Source organism: Plodia interpunctella, chromosome 18 (assembly GCF_027563975.2).
Source record: "Plodia interpunctella isolate USDA-ARS_2022_Savannah chromosome 18, ilPloInte3.2, whole genome shotgun sequence".
NCBI classification, from domain to species: Eukaryota; Metazoa; Arthropoda; class Insecta; order Lepidoptera; family Pyralidae; genus Plodia; species Plodia interpunctella.
The window spans coordinates 4,336,505-4,361,731 of record NC_071311.1 but is presented as its reverse complement, the minus strand read 5'-3'; the positions used below and the strand labels follow the sequence as shown (position 1 = coordinate 4,361,731).

At 34.5% G+C, this 25,227-nt stretch overlaps 6 protein-coding genes across 15 annotated transcripts; 4 read left to right on the top strand and 2 right to left on the bottom strand.

Moving 5' to 3' along the window:
• The first annotated feature begins 370 nt into the window (after nucleotides 1–370).
• On the top strand, nucleotides 371–2,700 carry LOC128677493 (uncharacterized). The gene is made up of 4 exons (XM_053758387.2): nucleotides 371–1,314; nucleotides 1,577–1,612; nucleotides 1,691–1,817; nucleotides 2,182–2,700. The coding sequence occupies exons 1-4, from the start codon at nucleotides 802–804 to the stop codon at nucleotides 2,277–2,279; spliced, it is 774 nt and encodes a 257-aa protein (XP_053614362.1). The 5' UTR covers nucleotides 371–801; the 3' UTR covers nucleotides 2,280–2,700.
• Nucleotides 2,543–4,990, bottom strand: AIMP3 (aaRS-interacting multifunctional protein 3). 10 transcript variants are annotated; one of them, XR_010370152.1, is made up of 6 exons: nucleotides 4,635–4,915; nucleotides 4,357–4,545; nucleotides 4,015–4,110; nucleotides 3,190–3,546; nucleotides 3,016–3,101; nucleotides 2,543–2,852 (listed from the first exon to the last, which is right to left on the bottom strand). XR_010370152.1 is itself a non-coding variant. In XM_053758392.1 (5 exons), exons 2-5 carry the CDS (start codon nucleotides 4,459–4,461, stop codon nucleotides 2,712–2,714), a joined length of 420 nt encoding a protein of 139 aa, XP_053614367.1. In that variant the 5' UTR covers nucleotides 4,462–4,545; nucleotides 4,846–4,990; the 3' UTR covers nucleotides 2,543–2,711. The 10 variants fall into 10 exon arrangements, 6 of the variants coding, with proteins under 6 accessions (XP_053614367.1, XP_053614368.1, XP_053614364.1 ...); XR_010370153.1 differs by having other exon boundaries at nucleotides 3,016–3,546; nucleotides 4,707–4,935; XR_008405533.2 differs by having other exon boundaries at nucleotides 3,016–3,546.
• A 787-nt stretch (nucleotides 4,991–5,777) lies between these two features.
• On the top strand, nucleotides 5,778–12,781 carry LOC128677870 (uncharacterized protein). Its single transcript, XM_053759034.2, has 10 exons — nucleotides 5,778–6,234; nucleotides 6,330–6,464; nucleotides 6,559–6,624; nucleotides 6,857–6,949; nucleotides 7,553–7,705; nucleotides 7,859–8,041; nucleotides 8,508–8,652; nucleotides 8,846–9,005; nucleotides 9,358–9,582; nucleotides 9,861–12,781. The coding sequence occupies exons 1-10, from the start codon at nucleotides 6,082–6,084 to the stop codon at nucleotides 9,928–9,930; spliced, it is 1,383 nt and encodes a 460-aa protein (XP_053615009.1). The 5' UTR covers nucleotides 5,778–6,081; the 3' UTR covers nucleotides 9,931–12,781.
• A 514-nt stretch (nucleotides 12,782–13,295) lies between these two features.
• LOC128677867 (uncharacterized protein) lies at nucleotides 13,296–17,481 on the top strand. Its single transcript, XM_053759029.2, has 8 exons — nucleotides 13,296–13,624; nucleotides 13,872–13,996; nucleotides 14,356–14,661; nucleotides 14,836–15,024; nucleotides 15,108–15,358; nucleotides 15,688–15,971; nucleotides 16,159–16,383; nucleotides 17,244–17,481. Exons 1-8 carry the CDS (start codon nucleotides 13,438–13,440, stop codon nucleotides 17,417–17,419), a joined length of 1,743 nt encoding a protein of 580 aa, XP_053615004.1. The 5' UTR covers nucleotides 13,296–13,437; the 3' UTR covers nucleotides 17,420–17,481.
• On the bottom strand, nucleotides 15,468–18,832 carry mRpS9 (mitochondrial ribosomal protein S9). Its single transcript, XM_053759030.2, has one exon. The coding sequence runs from the start codon at nucleotides 18,705–18,707 to the stop codon at nucleotides 17,511–17,513; it is 1,197 nt and encodes a 398-aa protein (XP_053615005.1). The 5' UTR covers nucleotides 18,708–18,832; the 3' UTR covers nucleotides 15,468–17,510.
• Nucleotides 18,833–19,561: 729 nt separating this feature from the next.
• Nucleotides 19,562–25,114, top strand: LOC128677866 (probable WRKY transcription factor protein 1). Its single transcript, XM_053759027.2, has 5 exons — nucleotides 19,562–19,823; nucleotides 19,905–20,205; nucleotides 20,816–22,588; nucleotides 22,668–22,793; nucleotides 22,970–25,114. The coding sequence occupies exons 1-5, from the start codon at nucleotides 19,761–19,763 to the stop codon at nucleotides 23,998–24,000; spliced, it is 3,294 nt and encodes a 1,097-aa protein (XP_053615002.1). The 5' UTR covers nucleotides 19,562–19,760; the 3' UTR covers nucleotides 24,001–25,114.
• The last annotated feature ends 113 nt before the right edge of the window (nucleotides 25,115–25,227 follow it).

Below are 25,227 nucleotides of genomic sequence, written 5' to 3'. Positions count from 1 at the left end.
ATATATCAATAACGCTTTATTGATTCCACAGACCATTTACTCCCATTAATTATATTTCCTTAGTAAAATTCAAATTCCATTCAATTCATTGTGTGTTAGGAAGCTAGGAACTAAGTATAAAGTAGGTATATATTAATATTACTTATTTATTGTTGATTAGGTACATAAACTAGGTACTTAGGTATTCAATTTACCTTAGAATTGTATGTACTTAAGTAAGCTTAGGTAAGGCTTAGGCATTAGACACAAATGAAATCACAAGTTAATGGGTGGGAATTTCCTATTTATTTATTGTCCCATGCAAAGGAGTAGGTAATTAGATGCACTCATATAATATTTGTAATGATACAGAATGTTTACATTTAGTCGGTTAGCATAGACACCGTGTGGTTTTAGTGGTCGAGTCCCATATACCTGTCCGGCCTCCCGTGGCTGGATGGATGAAACGACAATCTTTCCAAGGAGGAAAAAAGGAAAGTCAGGTTTGGTAACATGTCGCGCATAACCTTACTTACCTATGTATGTATAGATTCTTATGAAGGAGAGACAGTCAAAAAGTAACTTGCCATACTCAAATGTCTCCTAATGGATATGAATAAAATATAGATAATAGATATGATAATGAAGCAATAGGTATTCAGGTACTTTTTATTATTCTCATGGGAGTAGCCCCGAGCAATGCTATTCTAATTATAATTAAATCAAGATCAACGTTAGCTATCATCTTTTTCATTGCATAATTTTGCATTCACTGCACAATGATCATCAACCTTCTGTGTCAGCCTGTCACTGTCATCCGTAATGGCCCAATTTCCTGCGCTGATCCAATTTATACGGCAAAAAAAATGTCGCTCGGCCATTACCTACTTGCTTGCGATGGTGGGGGCCGCACTGTTGCTGTTATTGCCAGTGTTGGTATCCAGCGTGGGAGATGGCAACATTCGATTGCTAGAAGATGAAGTAGCAACCGCGCTCAAAGCATGTGTTCTCCCGGGTGAGGAGGCAAGAGGCGGCAATCGCCATCGCCGTTCCGAAGATTATCCGCGTATAGACAACACGAAACAAACAAACCAGTACAGCCACGAAAGAAGAAACGCAAGTGACATGCGAGAGCAAAACATATTGGTTTTGAATGCAACAGACTATGATTATGGGGGGTACGGGTCGGGGAATGGGGGTGAGAAGCTGGTAACGTCGGCGCCTCGCTTGGCTGGGGCAGTTATCTCCAATGCTAGCGCGGACATCAACGGAGACTACTCCAGCAACAGGACCAGGAGGAGCGAACCTTTAATTAATAAACCTGATGCCGATCAGGTAAAGTCTCTCCCTTCATACTGCTACTTTTAATATTTCCCTATTAATATTATTATTAATCTACTTTATAACTTCTTGCCCTTTCATAAGATCGTTAAACGTTAATGATCGTGAAATTTCATGAAGTTCCGTAACGGTTGTATACAACCTAAGTATAACATAAAAAATTACTATATACTTATAACAATTGAGCAGACCGGATCGACTTTGTAACATTAGCAATGTATCTATTTTCTCACTGTTGTATAACATTGTATTTCAGTGCCTGAGTCAGTGTGTGTTTGCCAATTTGCAAGTCGTAAGTACCCTTTTATGATTAATTAACATTTTCATCATTATGAGCTAATGAGAAAATAATGTTCGTATAAATCGATAGGTGGACACCCGGGGAATACCGCGCGAATCGGAGCTGTGGAACAAGGTGCAGGCGTCTGTGACGTCACAACAGTCTAGGAATGCGATGAGGGACCAGATTAGAGCTTGTTTTCAGGAGTTACAGTCAGGTACCTATTGGAGCCACAATACGGTGGCCACAATTTACTAAAAACATTTTTTGCGGTGTAACCGCACTTCGGGGTTCCGGTTTAGCCGTAACATATATAAAAAATACTTGCGTTTAAATTTTTTAAAAATATTTTATGAACAGTGGCGTCTATCTACTTTATAAATAGACTATCAGATTTTTGAAGAAATTCTACCGGAATCGCTTACTTTCGCCTTCGCCAAACTGTCGCCTTTATAATGTCAGTGGGATAAAATACGTGAATGAGAGAATGTCCAAAGAACATACATTAATTCTATCATTTGCATCATCTGCACGGGATAAATGGGTTCATAAAAAAAATACTAACACTCATTGTTTTCCAGAGGCTGAGGACAATGGTTGCTCCTATTCAAATAAACTCGAACGATGTCTGATGCTACGTTTTGCCGATCGAAAAACGGACAAATCGACTTCAAATTGATTACAACTTGTACTGTAGTGTTCTGGATTTTCGTATTTTGAACACAATTATAAAATTTGTACCCGCCTTATGTGCTTGTTCTCGGTATAATTATAATTAAGAGAATTAGACTAATTAGCTAAGCAAGTCAGAATAAAGTCTGAGCTAAAACGGTTGTCTTTTTCTGTAATTGTAATCCAGCTACGTACCTACGAGTCTATGGCGCGGTTTATAAAACGACGGTTTTACTCTCGTTAGTGCTAATCGAGCAATCAAAACAGATATTGGATGAAACATTTATTAATTTCAATGCATAATCAATAAGCTTATTTGGTAACCTACTCAGCAATCATAAGAAGCCGGGCTCATAGTTACACGTAAAAAACATACTTAGATTTAAATTCATAAGATCTAAAAAGAAAATGTTTAAATAAAAAGCCTAAGTACCTTCCTTCATAAATAAACAATAATTGGATATCCAGGATAAGAAAATGGTTGTGGATGATATATGACAGGTTTGTCTAAATTTGCTTCACGGAGTTCGTGTGGCAACATCTGTTTCGGCAAAGGCTTAACACTGCCAGGCTCCAACTTCTAAAACCATAAATTAGTTTTGATTGGTAAATTAATAAGCAAACCTATATGCTTCTTAATACTGAAAACTTATGTTTCAAAACCATGCCTCTAAAGCATTTGCAACTCAAGGTGAAACTTTCATAGGTACATGAACACTGAATTATTTCTCACAATCACTCACTTTATGTTCTGTGGCACTGATTACATTATTTTTTATAGATTTTTGATTAAGACATATCTTTTGAGATTTAATTGAGCATTGTTTCACTATAAATAAGTAGGTATAATTAGTAAAAGAAAGTTTCAGAAAACATATTTAGTTGTTGCAAGATAAAAATTTGATTGGAATATTCACATTATTTCTATGCGCATTCACCAATTCTACTTGAATATTGATTACAATAAGAATAAGAATTGTAATGCTGCACTGCATGCTTTATCAAACACACTTATTTATGACTATGGCATAATTTCATGGCACTGCCCAGACCAATCAAAACAGAAAACTACTGTGATTTATGGTTTAATGTTATGAAATAAATTACTAACATGTAAAATGGAATTAATGCACTGCAGGAGCCAATACAGATAATGTAAGAGTATTTAGATGAAGTGGTGGTTTGCTGGTGCACACCTGCGGCTGTGATTGGATGTGCTTTGACCATCTGCAGACATGAAGTAGGGACTCTCGCTCAGTTACAGACAGACGCTCCTGAAAACATATAAAATCAATTTTAATATATCTCTCTTTCATTCTTGCCTCTACCCTAATAGATGAAAACTATATTGTAAATAGTTATTATCATATATCATTATTATAAAATTTATCATAGTTAGCAATTAGTTTTGGCCAGTCAGTCCATATCATCAACCAAATCTGAATACAGTCTTATCTCATATGTATGTTCCTGGTTGTGTTCGGGTTTGTGAAGTGTCAAAGTCTGGGGTCAGCATAAAAAAACTTCCAAGATTCGGCTATGATTTTACAACTGCCTACCTAACATCAAGCATGCCTAACATCAAGCTTCCTTAGAAATGCTATTGTTGCCTTTCAGCTCTCTAGGCTGTGTGTCCCTTAATTGCCACATACAACATCCACGGAAGGATAGGAAGTGGCTGAACCACATGCTGCATACAAATCTGAATACAGTATTCCAGAAAATGTATTCATAAAACTTACTATTAATGGATATAACACATAATATGCTGCTACATCTGTAACATTGAGAAATTGCCCAGTCAAATATGTGTTTTTTTCTAAGGCCTTGTTAATATCCTGAAAAAGGAAATAACAGATTAAATTAGTCCCAAAGTAACTTTTTAACTAGACAACTTTGGAGAAAAAGCTGTGGTGAAGGTTGTTGCACCACTTCTTCTTCACCTGATCTTTAGAAGTTGGCAGTAGAGTTATTGACATCAATAGTTGAATATGTAAAGAATTATTTAAGTCAGAACAGAATAGTAATACAGACAGTTTATAACAAACATAATGTGATTAAAAAATAGTTTAATAAAATCTTACTTGTAGGAAACTTTTGGCAAATGTAGGGTTTGTTGCAGCCTGATTTGAATACATAGAGATATGTTCAAGCCATTGATAAGAATTTAGTAATTGCTCTTGGCTCATTTGAACCCCACTCTTTGAAGCCAACCATAGGACAATAGTAGCAAATCCTTCCACATTTTGCTTATCTAGCACTGCTGTTAATGCCTAAAAGTGAAACAATTTTAGGTTATAATGTTAATATCTACATGATTATGTTGAAAATAAAATAAATGAGTTAATAAACAAAAAATTACAATTGTTATTGTAATTTTTAAAAAGCAAGGAAGTGGAAAGTTCTGAGCAAAAAAAAAAGACAAAAAATTAACCTTGTCAGTGTTGTAGCAAACAGATCCAACAGATGAATTTAAATATTTCCCTACCAATTTTATTGCTTCAACATTGCAAGCACTCATCTTTTTAAATTGTTATTTGATTGATGTTATAAATGGTAGTTCATATACCTACACTATCAAAAGTTGATTAATATATTCCTCTTTGGTTAGGTAGGTAACTACCTATTAACAACAACAATAGATAATACCTAGTTATGTGTGTACCTCGGAGCACTGAGTACATTTTTATATAGGTATGCCTCGGAGTAGAGTAAGGTAGTACCATGGTACTGGGGTATTATTTAATCTGTGACTACTGGGGTATTATTTAATCTGTGACTTGACCCAGTAACCAAAATCGGAAACATTTCAAAAAGCCATTTCCTTGTCAAATCTGTTCGACAGTAGTGACGCTCTCGTTAGGTTGATCCTCAGTACAATCTGCAATTTACCTAAACGCCATCTATGGATAAAATATAATTTATTTATGACAAGTAGCGCATGCTGTCACTTATGCTTGCATCAGAGACTATCTCAGTGCTGCCCCTGGCGGTGCCAATATTTAATTAAAAATAGATTACTACTATTGGTTATTTTTGAGGCGTCTTTTTCTTGTATGAAGTTGGGTATCTGTACTGGGGTATTATTTAATCTGTTATTATTTAATCTGTGTACCTACCTAGGTATGTTATATAGCCATAGACAATTTCCATTCGGTTTCGTGCCAGCACAGCAGAAAAAAAAAACAAAATATATTTTGTTATAAGTAAATAATACAAAATAAAGTATATTTTGAAATTGCTAATTCGAATTTTATTTCGTGCACAAAGATATTTTCTATATAATAAATAAAATGTGGGACTAAAGATATAATATTAATCGCTGTTAACCCACAGATATAAAAAGATTATGTTAACCCTAAAAATTCTGGTTGGTTTGGATTCTGAATACAAAAAACTATGTGTGCAGCAGTGCAATATGTATGACGAGCCACGAGCAAAACAGTCAGTTCTTGCTCGTTGATCTTTCCTACGTGGATAATACTCCATATAAAACTATCTTGCTCTTTGTCAATCCCAAATGTCATATGTCATCAGATCAGACAGACAGACTAATCATTAAAAAAATCATTTTCGTTCTTTCATTGCTTTGTAAATGTAAAAATAATCGAAATATTCTGAAACAGAAACAGGACCCAAGATAATCGCTTAAACTATAAACGAAATATATCTGTTTATTTTACAATAAAATCCTCTCATTAACATGTTTTAATACAGCTACTACACTACCTCTAGACACTTTGTAATAAAATGTACCTAATCGTTATCGCGGCGTAACTTTTTGTTTGTGTTTTTATAAACTCTTCTTCATGTTGACTTTATGCCATGATTATTTTCGAGTATCTGCTTTAAATAAGAACAGTAAAGATGGTCCACAATTCAGCAGGAGAAAGTACTTTTTTGGCATATTCTTATTACTATTGGTTGTTATTTTGTGGGTGTTATCGTCGGAATTAACAAAGGTGAGACTGTTTTTTAAATAACGTGATTAAAATAAAGATATTCTCATACAATTAAGGTTGTACAAATGTAATATACTTGTTTTTTTTTTTTGCAGTATATTTATGTAGAGAAGACATTGGACAGACCATTCTTAGTAACTTATATACGTAGTTCACTGCTGTTTGTATATCTACTAGTGTTATGCTTCACACCACCCACCAGCGACCCCTGTAGGCCTGCTGATTACACAGTGAGTAATAAGAAAATCATGTATTCAAATGTGTATTTGTATTTAAATGTGTATTGGTATTTTAAGTTGTACTTAAAGAAGAATTTCTTTTTAGCAATTGTTAGAACCCACAACAGAAACGGATGATGAAAACTATTTCACAGAATCTGGGAACAGTTTGGTAAGTTTCCTATAAAGTAATTTAAACATAATTATTTACACTAAAACTGTTACAAAATTGTTTCTTATCCAGGATCTTTCCTGGATTCCATCACAATTATACAATGAGCACTAGTACATTCGTCATTTTTTATAAATCTTCACCTATAAAAAAATTAACTACTTTTAAATATGTAGAAATAATGTTCAAAATCTTTAGTAAATATTTAAGCAATTATCTTTCTCACATCCAGGGTGACTCAACATTTGTCCCAGTCCGTGCTGGAGAAACCACAGACAGTGATGATGCAGCCCCTAGAGCGGTGCGTTTCAATAAAGTAGCAGAGGTGAGCTTTTATCTTAAACAGTAAATTTGATGTGATATAAATAACAATACCATTACATAACCAGTACCAGTTTTAGTACTACTTTCAAGTTTCCAGCTTTCTCAGAAAGTATGAGTGCTACCACAAAATAATTTTCATTCTCTTGAATGCCAGACAGAATCATTCTTCCCAGAAAGCACATGTTGCTGAATTTTTATATCTAACATACTTAAGGTTCATAAACATGTTCTCATCTAACGTAACCTAATTGTGTGAAGCAGAATTGAATTTACCCATTCTATGATTGGAACCAAAGAAAAATTTTGGCAAAACATGCTTTCTGTGAATATAGACACCCTGTTTTCATGCATTTCATCAGTAATATAAAAAAGTAAGCAAATTCATATCTTTCCATCTCGCCAAGATTGTGGCTTTGAAGTTTATTTATTTGTATTTGAATGCACAGTAACGCCATCTACTTTATAAAGCGCCATTGCCACAATACGCCACACATTTAAACCAGGAATCAAGAAAAAAGTAACAAATACGGTCACAAACTTTGCCATCATAATATTAGTGGGATTAGCAGGATTATTGAGTTATTGATATTATTGACAACATTAGGTGCGTGTTATGTCAGCGGCAATGGCAGGCGAGGCGCTGCTGGCGCGGCTGTCGTGGCAAGCGTCGGTGCGCGCCTCGGAGTACGCGCAGCGACGCGCCGCCGCCGCCGCCACCAGGCGACATCTCCGGATGGCTGTGATCTTCTCTATACCGGTATTTATTACATCTATCGGGTAGTGTGTTATCCATAGCCATTATAATGATTCTGAGCACGATAGATGTAGGGTCAAGTGTAATGATTTACTGGCGACTGTAATGTAGTCAACATCAAGGCTGATGGGCTACTTTTATGATATTTTTTTCCAGTGGTTCATAGCCAACTACCTATACCGGCTGAGTTTGAAGCACAGCAACGCCGCGTCGACAGCTACCTACACGTCGTCGAGCAGTGCGGTCGCGTTGACGTTGGGCGCTGTGTTCGCGCAGTCGCCCGCCGACCGCATGACGCTCTCCAAGCGCGTCTCCGTGTTCTTGACCGCAATGAGCCTGGTGAGAGCTAGATTTACCAAAATTATTCTTTTTTAGAGGATGTGAGACAGACTAAAAATAAATAGGACAAATCAAAGACTACTTTAGAATGATCAGCTTTATGAAATAGTAGTTGATGTGGATGCAGTTGCAATGTTTGAGTATGTCATTTATGATCGTATTTTTTACTTATATAAAAATACGATATATAATAATAATAATATACATATATAATTTGGTCTGTGACTCGGTGGGTCTTACATACAGTAAGGAGCCTACCTAACTGAGACCATTTGTACCTAGATATAGTCGGCTAAACCTATAGTCGCACTTCGGGGTTTAGTCGTAACATATACATTTATATTATCACGGCTGATCTTGGATAGGCAAAGAATAGGGATTACCACTTGCCACGATCTTTACAAATCCTTGTGTGTTTACAAATTGTTTCACACTATCGTTTCACATTAACGAATTTTTTTTACAGTTATTTTTAGGTGTAGCAGATGATCAACATAACTGGAAGGCAATTTCCTCCGCTTTAGGCGCGGCGATATGTTACGCTGTACATCTCCTATTGCTCCGTCAGGAGCTGAAGAAGGGTAATGGGATCAATTATCCCTTACTTGTTGGTGAGTGGTCTTTACATGTAAAAATTTATTATTAGATTAGATAGTGTGCTCTTTAGGATAAAATGTTCTAATTCAGGTTTCTGCCCCTATATCAAATTACACCAAAATCGCCGGATTTCGGAGGATGTGATCCAGCTCTATACAAACCGTGGTGCTTGTGGCGCGATTGAGTGATAAAATGTTTTATTTCTAGGTTTAGTGGGATGCGCGTGCGGCTGCCTAGCGTGGGTGCTGGGTGGAATACTGGGTGCGGTGGGGATCGAGGCGGCCGAGGTGCCGCCGCCGAAGGTGTGGAGCTGGCTGCTGCTGGACGCGGCTGTCGGGCCTTTGCTGATGGAATCGCTGTGGTTGTGGTCAGTATGTGGTCTGGTGTGGGTGCTGGCATATAAACACACTAGATGGTACTGTGGCCATTTTAAATGCGTTATGGCTATTCTATTTCAACTATCTCAATCTCGTTTTAATACGAATAAAAAACTGTTCCCAAGGGCAAGCGGCTAGTATACTTATATTTCGGTAATATTCAATGTAAATATAGTAATTTAATCCTTTCACAAATTTCCATCTCCAGTACACGACGACTCTGAAATAATAAAATAGGTATGTCAAAGTTCGGCTTGCCTTGCGATCTTTTCCGGCCATCAGTCGGGACCCAAAGTCACACATGTTTGCAATAATAATTCCAAGCATGTGTCACCGTGACAGGGGCCGATCGCTGACGTCGCGCGGGACGGCAACGGGCGTGCTGGGCGCGATCCCGCCGCTGTCGGCGTGCGTGGAGCTGTACCGGGGCGCGGGGGCGGGGGCGGACGCGGACGCGGGGGCGGGGGGGGCGTGGCGCGGCGCGGGCGCGGCGCTGGCCGGCGTCGCCTGGCTCTGCGCCGCGCTCGACCTGCCCGGCTGCCGCAGGCTCGGCTCCGGCTCCATACAGTGAGTGTGTGCGTGTGTGCATGTGTGCGGGGAACGAAGGGACGGTATATTGCGACTTTCATCCCAAATTTGGAATTCATCTATAATGAGCTTTACTAGAAGACGTTCGAAACAAATGGCACCCTTGTTTTTCCTCATTTGTTTCTTTTATAATGTATCTATATAAAAATTATTTGAGTACATTTGAAATTAGATGAAGCATATGTAATATATCTGTTTAAGTTGCGTTTCCACCACAGTGCGCAAGTTATTTAAATTTAAAATGTTATCTTTCGCAGAGCAATAAGGAACATCCCAGATCTGGAAGAGCAGTCAGAAGCGCTGATATGTCCAGACGAGCCGACGTAGCGACCCGCCAACACAGCAAGCACTGATTTAACTATCCGGTAGTGTTGCCAAAATGTCGATAGTTCAGCTATTAATTGACCTTTAAAATCATTTAAGTGTCGATAATATTAATTATTGTGACTATTGATAGTCAAGAAAAACCGATAGCATATCGACACTTTTGCTTAGCTTCAACTATTCACTATTCGATATCGAACTATCGATAAGCAACACTACTCTCCGGACATTATAGCATTCACGCGTAAACTCTTAAAATTCAACCTCGTGTTTAACTAAAATATGTTTTGTCCGATCTTATCTATATTTGATATTGAAAGCACGAGACAAAATATGGAACAAGCAGTTGGAAATCGTTATAAACAAGATATCGTTTTCAACAGTCAAAAATATACAGAGGGTATTCAATAGTCAACATTTAAAAGTTTAGGTTTATTCAAATTGAATTTGGACTTCTACAAATTTATTAAACTGCATTACATTCAAACCAAAGCATTCTCGGCTAGAAAATATAAAAAATCCGAAAATAAATTAGCTATAAAAAACCTAAGACTAGAGATATCAATTTTTACTATGTTTAAATGCGCATACCTAGACTTTTTTACTGTTGTAGTTGAATATGGCCACAATTCGTGAATGCTGCCGCCTGTAACACGTTTTGCAGAATTCTCATTGTGTTTCTGAGTAACTTTAGTTGTACATATCGTAATTGCACTTGTGTGGCATTGTCTGTTCAGAGTCCTAGTCTCATATGAGTAGCATTTATAAACGTTAAGTGAAACATGTTAACCATTAATATCCATTCCAAAACATTGTAGGTATAAATGCGTTTTGTTTGAGTGCAATATAAATGAGTTTTGGTATTATGGAAATAGGTTAGTGGTTTTATTATGATCATACATATTACCACTGATAAATAAAAACTATAATATTCCATATAATGATTGTTGTCTCTCCTAATAACTTTCAAAGGCTTTGCTTTGAACAATGTTAAAGAACATATTTATTAAGAAGAAGTATGACTCGAATGTGTCAGTTAAGGCTATGTTACGCACTATTTGTTTCTAGTGAAATCAAATTGATGCGTGTCTCATGTATTACAATAAGGAACGGTAGGTAGACCGAGAAAATTATAGACAAGGGGTGAGATACATGAGATAGAACTATTTCGTACGAATGTTACTCTTGCCTGGTTCTACAAGGTAGGTATGATGAGCGCTCTGTGTCGTCATGTATTTCTAATACATGTTTCTCTTGTATTAGCGAAATGGGATATATAACCATGTCCGTAGTTTTCTCTTTCTACGATTAAGAATGCCGGAAAACTGGAACTTGAAGACTGGAAAAGATTCATGATTTGTGATGAATGAAGGTCATCATTAAATTATATCAGACATAGGATTTTTGCAGTCGTTGTTGACGGATAAAATCTTATATATAACTTAAATATCACTAAATAATTAATAGCTATTGATAAAAAGACAATACAGTAATGAGTTTCTCTTATCACAAGCTTACACTTTCGTCTATTTGCAATTGATTTAATGTGAATAATGCCAGTGTACATAAATCTATACGTAGCTGTGCCTTTCATTTGTCGTTTAGTTTAGGGGTTTATGTCATGTACTGACGTGACATGGAGCAAAAGCTGTTACCTAAGTAGCCGTTGCCGTATCATAAGGTCAAGGTCAATGGGAAGTCACTCTCAGTTTTACTTTTGAACTGGATGAATTTAGAATGTAGTAAGAAAATATTGTTTCAACACACTTGCTGGAATTGTCTCGGCATGGTGATGCCAATCAATGTGCTAGACCTTTTGGTGATAATGGACTATCGAAAATTTCGAGCACTATCAATAGTGTGGATAACAAAATAAACAATCGATACTAAGATACATTTGCTTTTAGACTGTCGATGGACTTGACTATCGATATAAAGTATTGTCACTATCGACTGTTTATTATTTCATACTATCGATACCAGTTTATCGTCCACATTAGATAGATTTATCGTCCACACTACTGCTATGGCAATGTATTTCGACCTTTTACTGTCAATGTGGAAAAATATCATATGGCACTCGCGTGCATTGGATATTGCGCTTCGTATAGGTATATATTATCTATTTGCCCACTTGTGTCCTAACATATGTGAGGTATTTCGCAGTTTGTACTTACATAAAGAGTTGAATTGAAAGTGAATGAGGTCACTATGTCCTTTTGGTTGGCATCATTGGGAGCTTATCAACCAATTTTGACCTTTATATTTGGTTTCAGAATAGCAAAAATATGTTGTTCGTTGAAAAATCCGTTTTCTGCTTTTTATAGACTTCACTAAAATTATCAATAATTTGTATACATACGAGATTGATGTCGGTAGGTAATCTACACGTATTACGTTATGGTATTTTTTAAATTATGGTGTCATGCTCTATTTATAGAACACATTTTATATTATTGAAATCATTGATAAATAACGACGGACATTAGAACTTTCAAGACTGATTTGTTTAAAAATTCAGGTGGAGGTTTCATAATATTTAAAAATAATACAATATTTCGACTGTATTATTGTCATACAAAAGTTATCACATAGATTTATAATAGAGTAGCCGAACATGTTGACATATTCTGTTAATAGGTGTATGAATTTAAATTAATTTACTTTTTCAATGATTATGAGATGCAACGAGCGCAAATCAATCGCTTATTACTAATATAATACTTGCTGCTGTTCACAACTTAGTGTAAATACATACATACTGATAGTAAATACCAATTAGTGACACAGTATTAAGTGAATTGAATATTATCTGTGTTATAAGATTTGTGGCAATAGATTTTATATTACTAAATTACATTTGTTTCACTTTTTATCATTTTAGAATCCTGCTAATTGGGAGCCTTCGAACCGCGTATAGGGAGGGCCAAGTTAATTTAATTTACTTTTTTTTCTCATTGCTGAAAAGAGATAAAATACTTGTTTCGTATAGGGATTAATCACACAGATTTAGTTAGCCTTATGGATTTAGGAAGTACTTCGGTTGTACAGAATACTTACTTAGCCTTGAAGTACAGATTATATATTACTTCAGTAGGTAGGTACCCGAATTAAGTTCTGTGATATATATTTTTTTCTTTATATAAAAACGGTTTATCATTCAAAACCAAATTAATCTGAGAGAGATCGTTTTCTATTCTGCACTAACTGGGGATGAAACCCGAGACATCCGGATTGGAGAAGGTTTAGGTTAAGAGGTCGTTCAGGGTTAATCAGGCAGCATGGTCTATGAGGATAAGCCCAACAACGTATTCCAGGATCCATCCGTGCTTATGAAACAAAAAGCCAAAAAGTATTTGTTTTGACACTGACGTGTAAATATAACCTACAATTTAAGGCATGCCTTTGTTTTGTCGTGTAGTACATCGTCTTTTGGTAAAAGTTTATATTACGTGATGCTAAATTTATTTGAGTAGCAAAAAAAATATATTGTATAGGATCGTAAATATAATGTCTGCTCACACGCGTTTATTTGTGGGTAATCTTCCTGACAACACGAGTGAAGATGTATTACGGAAAGCATTTTCAGTTTACGGAGAAGTAACTAATTTGGATATAAAAAGTAAGCCTGGAGGCAATGATGAGAAAAAATTTGCTTTTGTTACTTTATCGGGTACTAACTATGACATTGAGTTATGTAAGTATAACTTTTTCATTGTCAGACCGGATCTGAAGGTTTCTAAATGAAATTAATGTACCATTCTAAATGAAGCTCTGGTGTATTTGTAGGCTTGGTACTAGTTCGTACACTGTTGGGTTCTTCTAACTCATGTTTTAGACGTTATTATTCTTTACCATCTGCTTCTAGTTAAAATAATCTAGTTCAAATAAAACAATTTAAATTTCGGATTATTATGAAGTAGATACCTTGTTCATAATTTCAGGCATCAAACATTTTTCAACTGAAGTCTTCAATGGCAGTCAGTTGTATGTGACTCGAGCTAGAGAGAGTTTTTTGGAACGACTCCAAAGGGAAAGACAGCAAACACAACTAAAAGAAGCCACAAAGGTATAGAGAATGTCTTTTTGATACATTTCTAATTTTTCTAAGGTGGTGGCATTTCTTGGTTTTGTAATTTATTTTTTGGTAAGTGGATGTTTGTTTCACCTATTGCCTCAACAAATAATCAACTATAGTAATAACTAGAGAATGCCTGTCACTTTGAAATACAGCAAACATACACACACCAATAAGTTATCTCGTCAACTTAAATTAGAATTTGAATGTTTCTGGGTGAGCTTATGTGTACAGGCAATGAAATGTCTGGGGCAACAAAATTGAAAATTTACACTAGTTCTTTCTGTGGTAAAAAGACAGCTCTTTGTATTTTAATTTTTTATTTAAATGAACTTGTTCCCCTTTTCCAGAATAATGTAAATGAAGTTGTTTCAAAGAAAAACCCAATTTTAAAATTAAGTGAAAAATTGAATCCTCGTAAAAGAGTAAATGATGACAAAGTTATTGTAAAGCATAATGTCATACCCAGCAAGAACTTCAAAGCCTTTGATGCCAAAAAAACAGAATCATCTTTACCTGGTGTAAGTGATTATTATTTAAAAGGTAATGATAAAAACAAACAAGACTCTGACAAGAAAAGAATGGAATCCATGAAAAAGAAGTGCCAGGAATTCAAACAGAAACAAATGATCATAAAATCTGGATTGGTTGGGATAGTATGTATTACTTCTTTGTTGAAGATTTACTTTTATTTTTGTTGAAGATTTATCTTTATCTTGTTTGTAATTTTCTATTCAATTCAGTGTTATTAGTACCTAATTCAAGTTCAATGTTCTTTTCCATGTCTTTTCAATTATCAAGATATACATTTTTGTTTTCTATTTTTTCAGGATAAAGTAAAAAACAAAAAAATTGTTTTTTCTGATACAGAACATGAAATAGATGTTAAACAAATTTTTCCTAATAATGAAAATTTGAACCAAAATAAGAAAAACAATCTATTTGATGAAGATGATGATAGTCCAGATGAACTAAGTTTTGAAATAAAAAAGCATTATGAAGGGAAACAAGGCCAGAAGGTATGTTTCAAACTTGCATAAAACTTAACAGGTGTTCTATTTTTTTTTTTTTTGTTATTATATTATTATATGTAATGTTGAAGGTTTTAGATTTACAATCACGATACAAATCTGATAAACGTTTCGTCTTAGATGAGAGATTTGTGGATGAAGAAAATTTGGATGAGCAATGCAAACAAGATGAAATCCAGAGTCCAGAAGATCAGGAAGAAGAAATAGCAGTTGGTCAAACTGATGAGAAACTCAAACAACTCAATATTTTGCAAGATGTTCTTGGTGTAGCTATCAAATCCCACCTCACACAGCCAACTGAAGCCAAGGACAACAAAAAAAGGTTAGCTTTTTTTAGCCATAAGTTAATTTATTTACATACTAGCTAATTAAATGCAATTCACTCCTTCCCTCAAAAGAAAGTTATCATAAAAGTTACAAAAGAAAAGGCATTACAATATCATAATCATTTATTTTCGATAAAAATACAGTAATTTACATTGGTGATAATATACAGTGGTGCATTAAAGTAAGATGCATTTTGTTTATGTAGAGTGTGATTGTTGTGACCACAGTGGTCCACCTGCTAAGCTCACCTAAGTGGACCCAGACAGGCATGTTTTCTTCACAATATCATTAGTATGGAAAATTTATATAAATTCCTGTTTTTAGAGCAAAACTAGGCATGCTACGGTTTGATCCTTCACAACCAGAACATGCTAAATATTTGGCACCAAAAGAGGAAATGAACCAAGAAAGTTTGAAAAAACCCAAAAAGAAAAAGATGACAGAAAAATCAATAAAAGAAACAGACCAACAAGAACAAGAGGAAAATAAAGTTGAGGTTTCCAAAGAACAATTTTATAAAGTGAGTGATGCTCTGAAAGAAGCTATTGCACAACCCTCGACATTCAGTCTCAGGAGTTTATTTGGTACAAGTGAACCTGATGAGAAAGGTGTGTATTATTTAATTTCAAATCTATTATTATTTTTTATTGGTTTAGCACTCCAGACTGTTATATGTTTAACAATCAAATGGATGAACCAAATTTTAATAGTATTGGGAGTGTTCAATATTGACGATGTTTTTAATGTATTATAGTTAGTACCTACTATATCTAAACTGTATTTTACTTCTTTCAGAGCATAATGCAAATTATGTGCCAATAAAACCTTCGAAAGAAAAAAAAGTGAAAAATCCATTAGAACCTGGTGAAAAAAATCCATTTGTGTATGACTCATCAGACTCTGAGGAAGAATTAGAAAGTAAGGAAACAAAAACAGATGAACCAATATTATCAACTGCAGAAACTAAATCAGTGTGGAAAGAAAACTTATTTTTCTCAGATATTGACAATAGGCTAAAGGGTAAGTTATTGCGAAAGTGAATGTATGATATTATAGTGCAGTTAGTATTTTGATGTAATTAAATTTCCTAATTGCATTAGCCACTTTATGATATTGTGAGTTATTCCAGTCTAGTCCATAAGGGATCAGATATTTCGTAAATTATTTTATATTTGACTTTTTTTAGAACTGAAATCAAAAAGACTCAAATCAGAAAGGTGATATTTATAGGCACTCCATTTTTCTTTTCTGAAAAAAATTGGGTGCTGGCTGCAACATATTGTCTGTGCTTTTTCTTGCTCTTTCTTTTCTTTCTATAACTCTTATTAAGTAATGTTTGCACTGGGCAAACATTGGTATGTACTGACGTAGGTAGGTACTTGTTTACAAATTGAAATAATGTGATAAACAAAACTTCTGCAGATTTGTTTCCTAGGCTGTACCTTTTCTTGTTTTGGTAATAGTTAAAAATGGCATATGTATAAAACGGGATGATTATATTCAACTGTTTTTCAATTGACTTGTACTTATTTATAATAATTGGTGGGATCACAGACAGAATAGTGAAATTTATTACAATGGATGAAATGGAATTAAAAATTAATAATTGGCACTGGATCCATTTAGTGGCTGGAATAACTCAATTTAGTAAAAAAAATAAACAATATTCTATGGGCCAAAACTTAAGATCAGATTTTTCGACTGCCCTATTTGAGAATGTTTTTGATGCTTATTAGTTATGAAGGTTCTGTCTCCTAGTTGCCTTATGAGGATATAGAGTAATTAGAATAGACTAACAAGAAAAAATTTAATTAGTGATGCATTACATCTTAAGAATAATAAAATTGTATAGACTAACTAGTCTTTATTTAAATTTTCAGATGGATTGGACTTCTTTAGTAAAGATATACAGAGTGAAGGACCCAAAGAGAGACGGGAGTTAAAATCAGTCATGAAAAAACGCATCTATAACAAAGAAAGAAAGAATAACATGTTCCAAAAGAAAATTGGTGGGAGAAAGAAGACTATGAAGAAAAGTTACAGGAAAAAAAGTTAATCCATACCAAAATCATGAAATTTTTTCAAACTTTTATTAATAAAACAGTATGGACAGTCTAATGTATTTTATTTTGAATTGAATAATCCAATTATCTCCTCTTCCAAGTGGGCTTCTTCCTGGCTCCTGGTTGTCCAGGCTTCTTACGTTCACGTCGTCTATGATCTCTAGTCAGCAGCCCAGCCACCTGCATCTTCTCCAACATGTCATTATCTACAAAACTGCGAAGCCCCCATGCAATTCCCCATCGGATTGCTCCAGCTTGACCAGAGGGGCCACCACCCTCAATATTACATTCCACATCTACACGATCTTGCATATTTGTAAAAAGTAATGGAAACATAACTTGTTCTCTTGGTTGTATATCATCAAAATAGGTTATGTCCTTGCCATTTATACTAATTTTACCAGTTCCAGGGGACCGAATAGTTACATCACCTCTAGCTTTCTTTCTCAAGCATTCATATGTAGTTACAAAAGCCCTGCCTTGGTCATCATAATTAGGTTTCGGAATTTCCAAAGCAAACTTCTGTGCCGCAAGTGGCTTCCTAAATTTCTCAATGAATTCTCTGTGCCTGTATGCATGTGGTAGTGATATAATTCTCTCCATCACTACTTTAAAATTATCATATTCTAAATCTGTGATGCTCTCTACAATTGCTTGCTCTAATTGTTCTTTCGTTAGCCATGAACTACTACCCAAACTCAGTGATTGATTAGGATCTGGTGTTGCTTTCTTTCTTATAACTTTATCTTGAAAGTTCATTGAATCCTGTATATTTTCAACTGCATCATAGAGTAGTTTAAAAAAATTAGGCTTTCCTGTGTAGAACAAAAAATGATGTGGTCTGCCTGCATCATCAAATTCTGCAGCTTTCCTAGCTGGGAATATTTCCTCTGGTGGTTTCATAAGTGGGCGAGCAGCTGGGTCGTATATGCCACTAGGAAACAAATATTCAATGGCTCTATCCACATCTTTCTGTGTGAAATTTTCAGGATCTTCGCCCATCATGTTAGCCAGATGCCTTTTACCAATAGTGTATTCCATTTCTTGCTTTTTCATAAACTCGTCATGTTCTCTTGCTCTTTCTAAGTAAGCTTTCATAGCTTTACTGATTTTCTTCTTTTTATTTAGAGTTTCCCAATCTGTTAGATTGTTTAGAACATTGTCAGACGAGGTCGTAACTTTTGTACTTGATCTACAGATACTGTACGTAAACGCTGATCTCATATAACATTTTGCAAAAGGAAGGATACTTTTTATCCCTAAATTTACAACCAATGCCATTTTAGAAAGCTTTTCACTGCATTTCCGAGCTAATTCAACCTAATTTGCACACACCACGACACGATCTTGAAACAGGGTAGATATTGCACAAACTACATTACATATAGTGGGTAACCTATAACATTTTAACAGTGACAATGACATTTAACATATTTTTGTTTTTTTTTTATCCTAGGTACCTATAGATTTAGAAAGGGCCTCGCGCGCGTGGTTTATCAATATGGAAAGGTAGAATTTAGTGGATTAAACTGAAAATAATAACACTATTTTAGGTTATGTCCTGCATTATTTGGTCAACTGTGGTCATAAACTGATATAAATTTGATTTGAGTTTTTTTTTTCTTATAGAAAACGATTTTTCCCAATATTTTGGTACCCGAATATGCTACATTATTGTATATTTTCACAAACGAATGCTTACATAATCTAAAATAAACGTTTTAATCGACATAGAAAAAGGCGGCAAAGCTTTTGTGTACCTAACATAAAGTGTTGTACTACTCTGGCGGGATGAATGTGTACAGTGTAACGGAGTTTTACTGTAATTCGTAGACGTACTCCGTTGTACAAAGTACTTACTAAATCATGCAGAACAGTCAAAGTCTTTGTTTGTCAGCCTTTGTTCGTAAACCAGTACATACAGTCAACAGCACATCAAGTTACCATGCACTAACCTCTATGCCGCGGTAATTAGCGTCGAGTTAGAAATATATTTGGGTAGGTTGATGTGCCTTTGACTATACGTATCCACGTACAGTCGAATTTTGTTTATGGTAGAAGCCGTGTACGTCATAACGGCTTTGTGCACGCCTACCATAAACAAAATGCTCACTCAACATCAACAGAAAGAAATCCGTTATCTGTCAAAACTTTGAAATCGCTTGTAGGTACCTAGGTATTTGTGTCGTTGACTTTGTGGACATTCGTTCGCTTTATTTTTATTGTAAACATTTTGTAAGAACTTAGGTAGGAGTTACGAACCTAATAAATTTATTGTGAAGTGAAATATGAATTTGGTTGTGTGACAGTTAAATTTATATAATTTATAGAAACATGTCGGACAGCGATGTTGATTTATTGCCAAACAGTGTGTATACGTTTCAGAATGAAAGCACGGTTAGTTAAGAGTGAAATTCATAGGTAATAAATACCAAGCGCTGAAAATTTAAACTCATACTACAACTGTATTCGTTTCAGACCGTATCTGCCAGGGGCCCTAACATTAATGCTTCGAATCTCACCGGTTTGAGCTTTCGTAACAACATTATGACATCGACAATGAATATTCCGCGTAATTTTGAGAGACAGAAGTACTTGGAACAAAGTACATATTATAGACACCCGTCTGCGGCCACTACTTCCCCACCAATGTCGCTGCGAAGCGAATCAAGTTTCAGGCCGAGGAATTATCAACATATGTATTATCCCCGTGGTATGAGCTCCCAAAGATCTATGATTAATGGTAGAAGTGGTTCTCCAATGTCAATGAGGAGCATAGGTATGTAGTGTTATTATTTTGATAACTATAGGTCTACTATTTGTAGGTACTCTAAGACCATTCTTGCTAGATAATTTATGTATCATTCCCTTGCCAAGTTTAAGTTTTACTCTAAAATTAAATTATTAAATTTAAAATTTATTGAAATGGTTCATTGCAGATAAAACTGTATTTATAATAATGTAATAATTACAGTGATTCCAATTAAAAATATATTGAATTTTTGCCTGTAATGACTTCAGAATGTGCTTTGAAGTTTTCCTAGTCATTTCTTAGCCATTCAAGCTAAGAAATGCCAGATATTGTTAATACATTTTATCAATAATTACTTAAATTTTAATAAATAAACAAAAATATTAGTACAAATCACACAGATTGAGCTAGCCCCAAAGTAAGTTCGAGACTTGTGTTATGTTAATTGTTTAGTTAGGTTCCATCATTTATCAAACAAGCAATTGCTTGTTTGATAAATGATGGACAAATCGTTATCGAGATTTACTAATAAAATTCTGTATTAATTAATTTGAACATATAATGTATTAATTACTGTGTCCATGAAAATGTAATGTATTAATTACTGTGTCCATAAATCCATGTTATTGTATTACAGATTCCAATGCTACTGTAAGTGCAGCAGACATAGCAATGGCCTTTAAAAATATGAATTTTAACAAATATGACTTGAGAGTCATTAAAGATGCTTACAATCAATTCATGAAGAGGAGAATGCGTAGAAAGATTGAAAAAAGAAGAAATCTCAGACTATTTCTAAAGGGTCAGCGTCGTAAGTCAGGCTATGACTCCGGTGAGTTAGGCAGTGATTCATCAATAAGCAGTGATGATGACCAATCTACAAGAACTTCTGTATACAAAGATAATATGTCTAGTTGTAGGTCAACTAGGACTAATTACTCAGACATCAGAAAGACTATGAGAGATGGTAACTTATACAAAGATTGCACTGATAATTTTAGACAGAACACATTTAAGAACATGTTAGGTGTTGCACCAAGCACTGCACCAAGAAATGCAATTGTTCACTCAAAAAACACAGACCCAAGTGAGCAACCTCTAACACAAAAAGACAGATTTAAGTCTGGATTTTTATTACCATCACAAAGATTCAACCAATCTGTAGCATCAGTTCCTATTCCAGAAAAACAAAGTAGGGTACGAAATTTACCAGTAAACCAAAGAAATGATTTGGAATTTCATCACAACACTACAAGAAATGATAGTGAAATGGAAAGTGAACAAGAAGAAATATTCTCAGAAATCACCATAAAAGAGAAAATTATGAATATTACAAGTGTACATGGAACACACAATGTAGATCCCCGAAAACGATGCATTGAGGTAGATGAAGTCATGTCACAGAATAAAAGAAGTAAGTTATCATCTCCTCCAAAGAACAACAATAACATACAACAAAAACCTGAAAATGGATCTAAAAATAAAAACTGTAATGAATTTGAATTCCTTAAACCGCAATTCCCTGTAAGAAAGTCTAGTAATATTAAAGTTAAAGAGACTTTGTTAGCAAAATCAACTGCACCATTTATCGATGAGGTAGTATGCGTAGATAATGTATTGAAACTACCAGTATCTGAGCTTCACCATGACCAGAATGATGAAAATAAAGAAGCTAATGACCAGCCTGATTTAACACAGCAATCAAGTGATTTGTCAATGAGACCAAGTTTCATCAAAAGAAAGCTATACACACAAAAATTAGATATGTTGGAAAGTAAAAATCTTAGCAGTGATAACCTTGGGGCGAATAGTCCTCAGATGAATGTATACAGTTCCATACAAAAAGAAAAGAATAGAGCAAGAAAGCTAGTGACTAACCAGTCCTGTTTAAGTCGAGATGTTAGGGAAGACAACAATCTCTTGGATTTGATACATAAGATTGTACCTCCAGACCGTATGAATGTTACTAATGTGACAAGCAAAACTGAAGCCAACAATATTGCCAAAAATAAGTCTGAGGATGATAGATGGGATGTGACATCTGTTATGAATACTTACGATAATGATGATGTAAGTGATACATATACAGATGAAGAGATCTTTAATAATGAAAATAGCAAAAAACAGTCAATCAGTAATGAAGATAATATTAAAGTGAAACAAACTGAGAATAAACAAACTAATGACAAGAGGATAACAAAAGAAAAGAATCCAATGAATGAGAAGAAAGGGGAATGCAAAGCTGTTAATGAGGAATTGTCCGAAACTATTGAAAAGAAACAAACAAAGGAAACAAAATCAATAAATCAGAAGTTAGGACAATGTAAAGTCTTAATTGAGAAATTGCCTCAAATAAAAAATCTCAAGAAAAATCCAGCAACTGAGAAAGAAAATAGTAAAGATCCAAAAGGTAAAACTAAATTAAAAAATTGTATTCTATCATTTAACTTCTTTTGATTCTGATTAAGTAATGTATTTATTTTTTGCAGATGCAAATAAAGAAAATATATACAACTGTGTGAAATCATTCTGGGATACAGATTTTGAAAGTGATGTTGATACTGGACCTATGTCTACAGATAACAGAGTTAAGGAAAAAGAAACTAGAAATCATGGTAATATATTTGAACTTCTCAACTTTAGGTAGACAAAGTAGTAAATAGTAAGATGTGTCTGAAGTTATTATAGCTATAAATGATTATGAAATGGTAGATTTGTAATTGTGAAATTAAGATAATTTTTAATTGATGTTTTGTTGACACAATAGAATAGTTATATTGATTTGTTTCAGGTTTAATTCAGAAAGCTGTAAATAATGTAGTGAACAAAACCCATGACACAAACCAGTCCAAATTTGTTTGGAATAACAAATCAAAAACTGCTGTCACATTAAAATCACACAGTTTTGTTGGCCAGGTAAAGGCAGTTAACATAAACAAAAGTTTCACAAAGAGGTCCAATGAAAAGCACAAAAATGAGAATTTACAATCAAAGGATAAGTTAACCAAGGCTTCAGATAAAACTGCTGAACCACGGAAGAAGGCTTCATGTAAAAACATTGTTTTAGATACATACAATTCCACTGTAAGTAATAATACTCAAAATGAAAGTGTCATCGACGCCAATAATAAAACTCATGCAACACATGCAACAAAGAAAAATGAAAAACTGTGTGTGGACAAAAATGATAATTTGAAATCTCTCCCACAAGAAAAAGAAAAAGCTTCAAAGCGTCTTAAAAATAAAACACAAGCCAATGAAGTGGATAAGAAAATTTCTTCTAGAAAACTTCCACATAGCCCAAGAGAGTTTTCATGCTGTAAAGAACCTATACATGACAGTAAAAAGGCAAAAAAGGAAGTTGTGACGAAAGCTAAAAATAATAAAACTGCATTAGATAACTATAACTCTACATTCAGTGACAACACTTTGGACGAAATTATAAAAAAGGGTAACAGGACCCGGGCATTACGGGCTACCAGAAAAAAAAAGGTAGAAAATTCTATATTAGATGACTTAAAAAGAGACGACAGTCAAATGCTGAATATGACACTTAGGTCAAGACGAGTAGATACATCATTTGCTAAAGGCAACAATGAGAAAACTAAATTACCTAAGAAAGCAGAAGTGAAAGCAAGAAATATTCCGAACAGTTCTCAAACCAAAGACACTCAGACGAGGAACAATAAATCAGTAGTTACTCCTGTTAAAAATCAGAAAACCGTTTCTAAGAATATAAGGATAAGACAATCACCTAGGATACATAATAAAGCTGTATCAACTGTACCTCCTATACATAAACGTGCAGTAAAATGTAAATAGTACATTTATAATATTAGGCGAGGTATTTGTCTATGCATTTGAATGTTTTTCTCGATTTTGTCGATTCTGCTAATGTTAATCAAATTTGTGCCTCAATACTGCTCTGTTATCACTTTAAGAGACATTTGGCCAAATTATGATTTTAGTGAAAGCATGGTGCAGAATACCTATTTACCGAACCCGAAATAGGCGCCGCGAGATGTGGGCATGTAAAATTTTATTTTTTTAAGATTAAATTTTATTGTACCTGGAGTACTTTGGTATTATAACTATTAATAATTGTATTGTACCTATACCATTTTATATACCTACCTCAAACTTCTGCAACATTATTTGGATTGTTACTTGCTTTCTTTTCTGTTGAAGTTCATAATATTCATCCATTAATTGAATAATAGCCCGAGAAGACTAGACAAGGGTAGTGTGCACATGAGATAGAATATGAGCGAAATGGAAGTTATTACGACATCGTTAGTTTTCTTTGTAAGACTTATTTATTTACGAAGAAATCATGTTAAAAAAACTGGTATTAAATTCAGTCATATAATGTGGATTGTGGGGCTACAGCTATAACACCGCCCTGGGAATGTGGTGCCTCATTGGTCCTCACAAATTTAGCCGAGTCGGTACGCGGCGATTAAATTTGTGAGGTCGATTAAACGTACACGTCGATTAAATTAAAAATTATAACGATTACTTCCATTAATATATTTTTTTAAAATTACGGTCTCTCTTAGTAGTTTTCTGTTTAATTTAGATTTTAGTTTATAGAAATATGATATTATTGACATGGATTGGATTATTTAAAATGTTGTGTAGTTAATTTCATTTTTCGATGTTCAGAGTTCAATACAAAAATCTAATCTTACCTTATAATGCCCCATCTAAATTGTCTACTTGTTCCATTAGATTTTCTTTTTGTTGACCTATGATTTTTACTTTAATTATTAGTCGATCTGGCTAAAGTTTCATGTTTTGTAGGATAGGATTTGAATGTAAAATATATAAAGTAAAATCAGGATAATGTACTATTAGTTATGTGGGAAATTGTGGAAAGGTGGAAATTATTAGGCTTACATTACTATCGCTTATGTGTGTGAAAGATTTTAACTGGTTTCTTACTCAGCCTTCGCGGCTTCGGGGACCAGGCTCGTCACCAACTCTTCGCACTATATAGTTTCACCTCTTAATTTACATGTTTAGTTGCCCTTCGATATGAGCATAGGA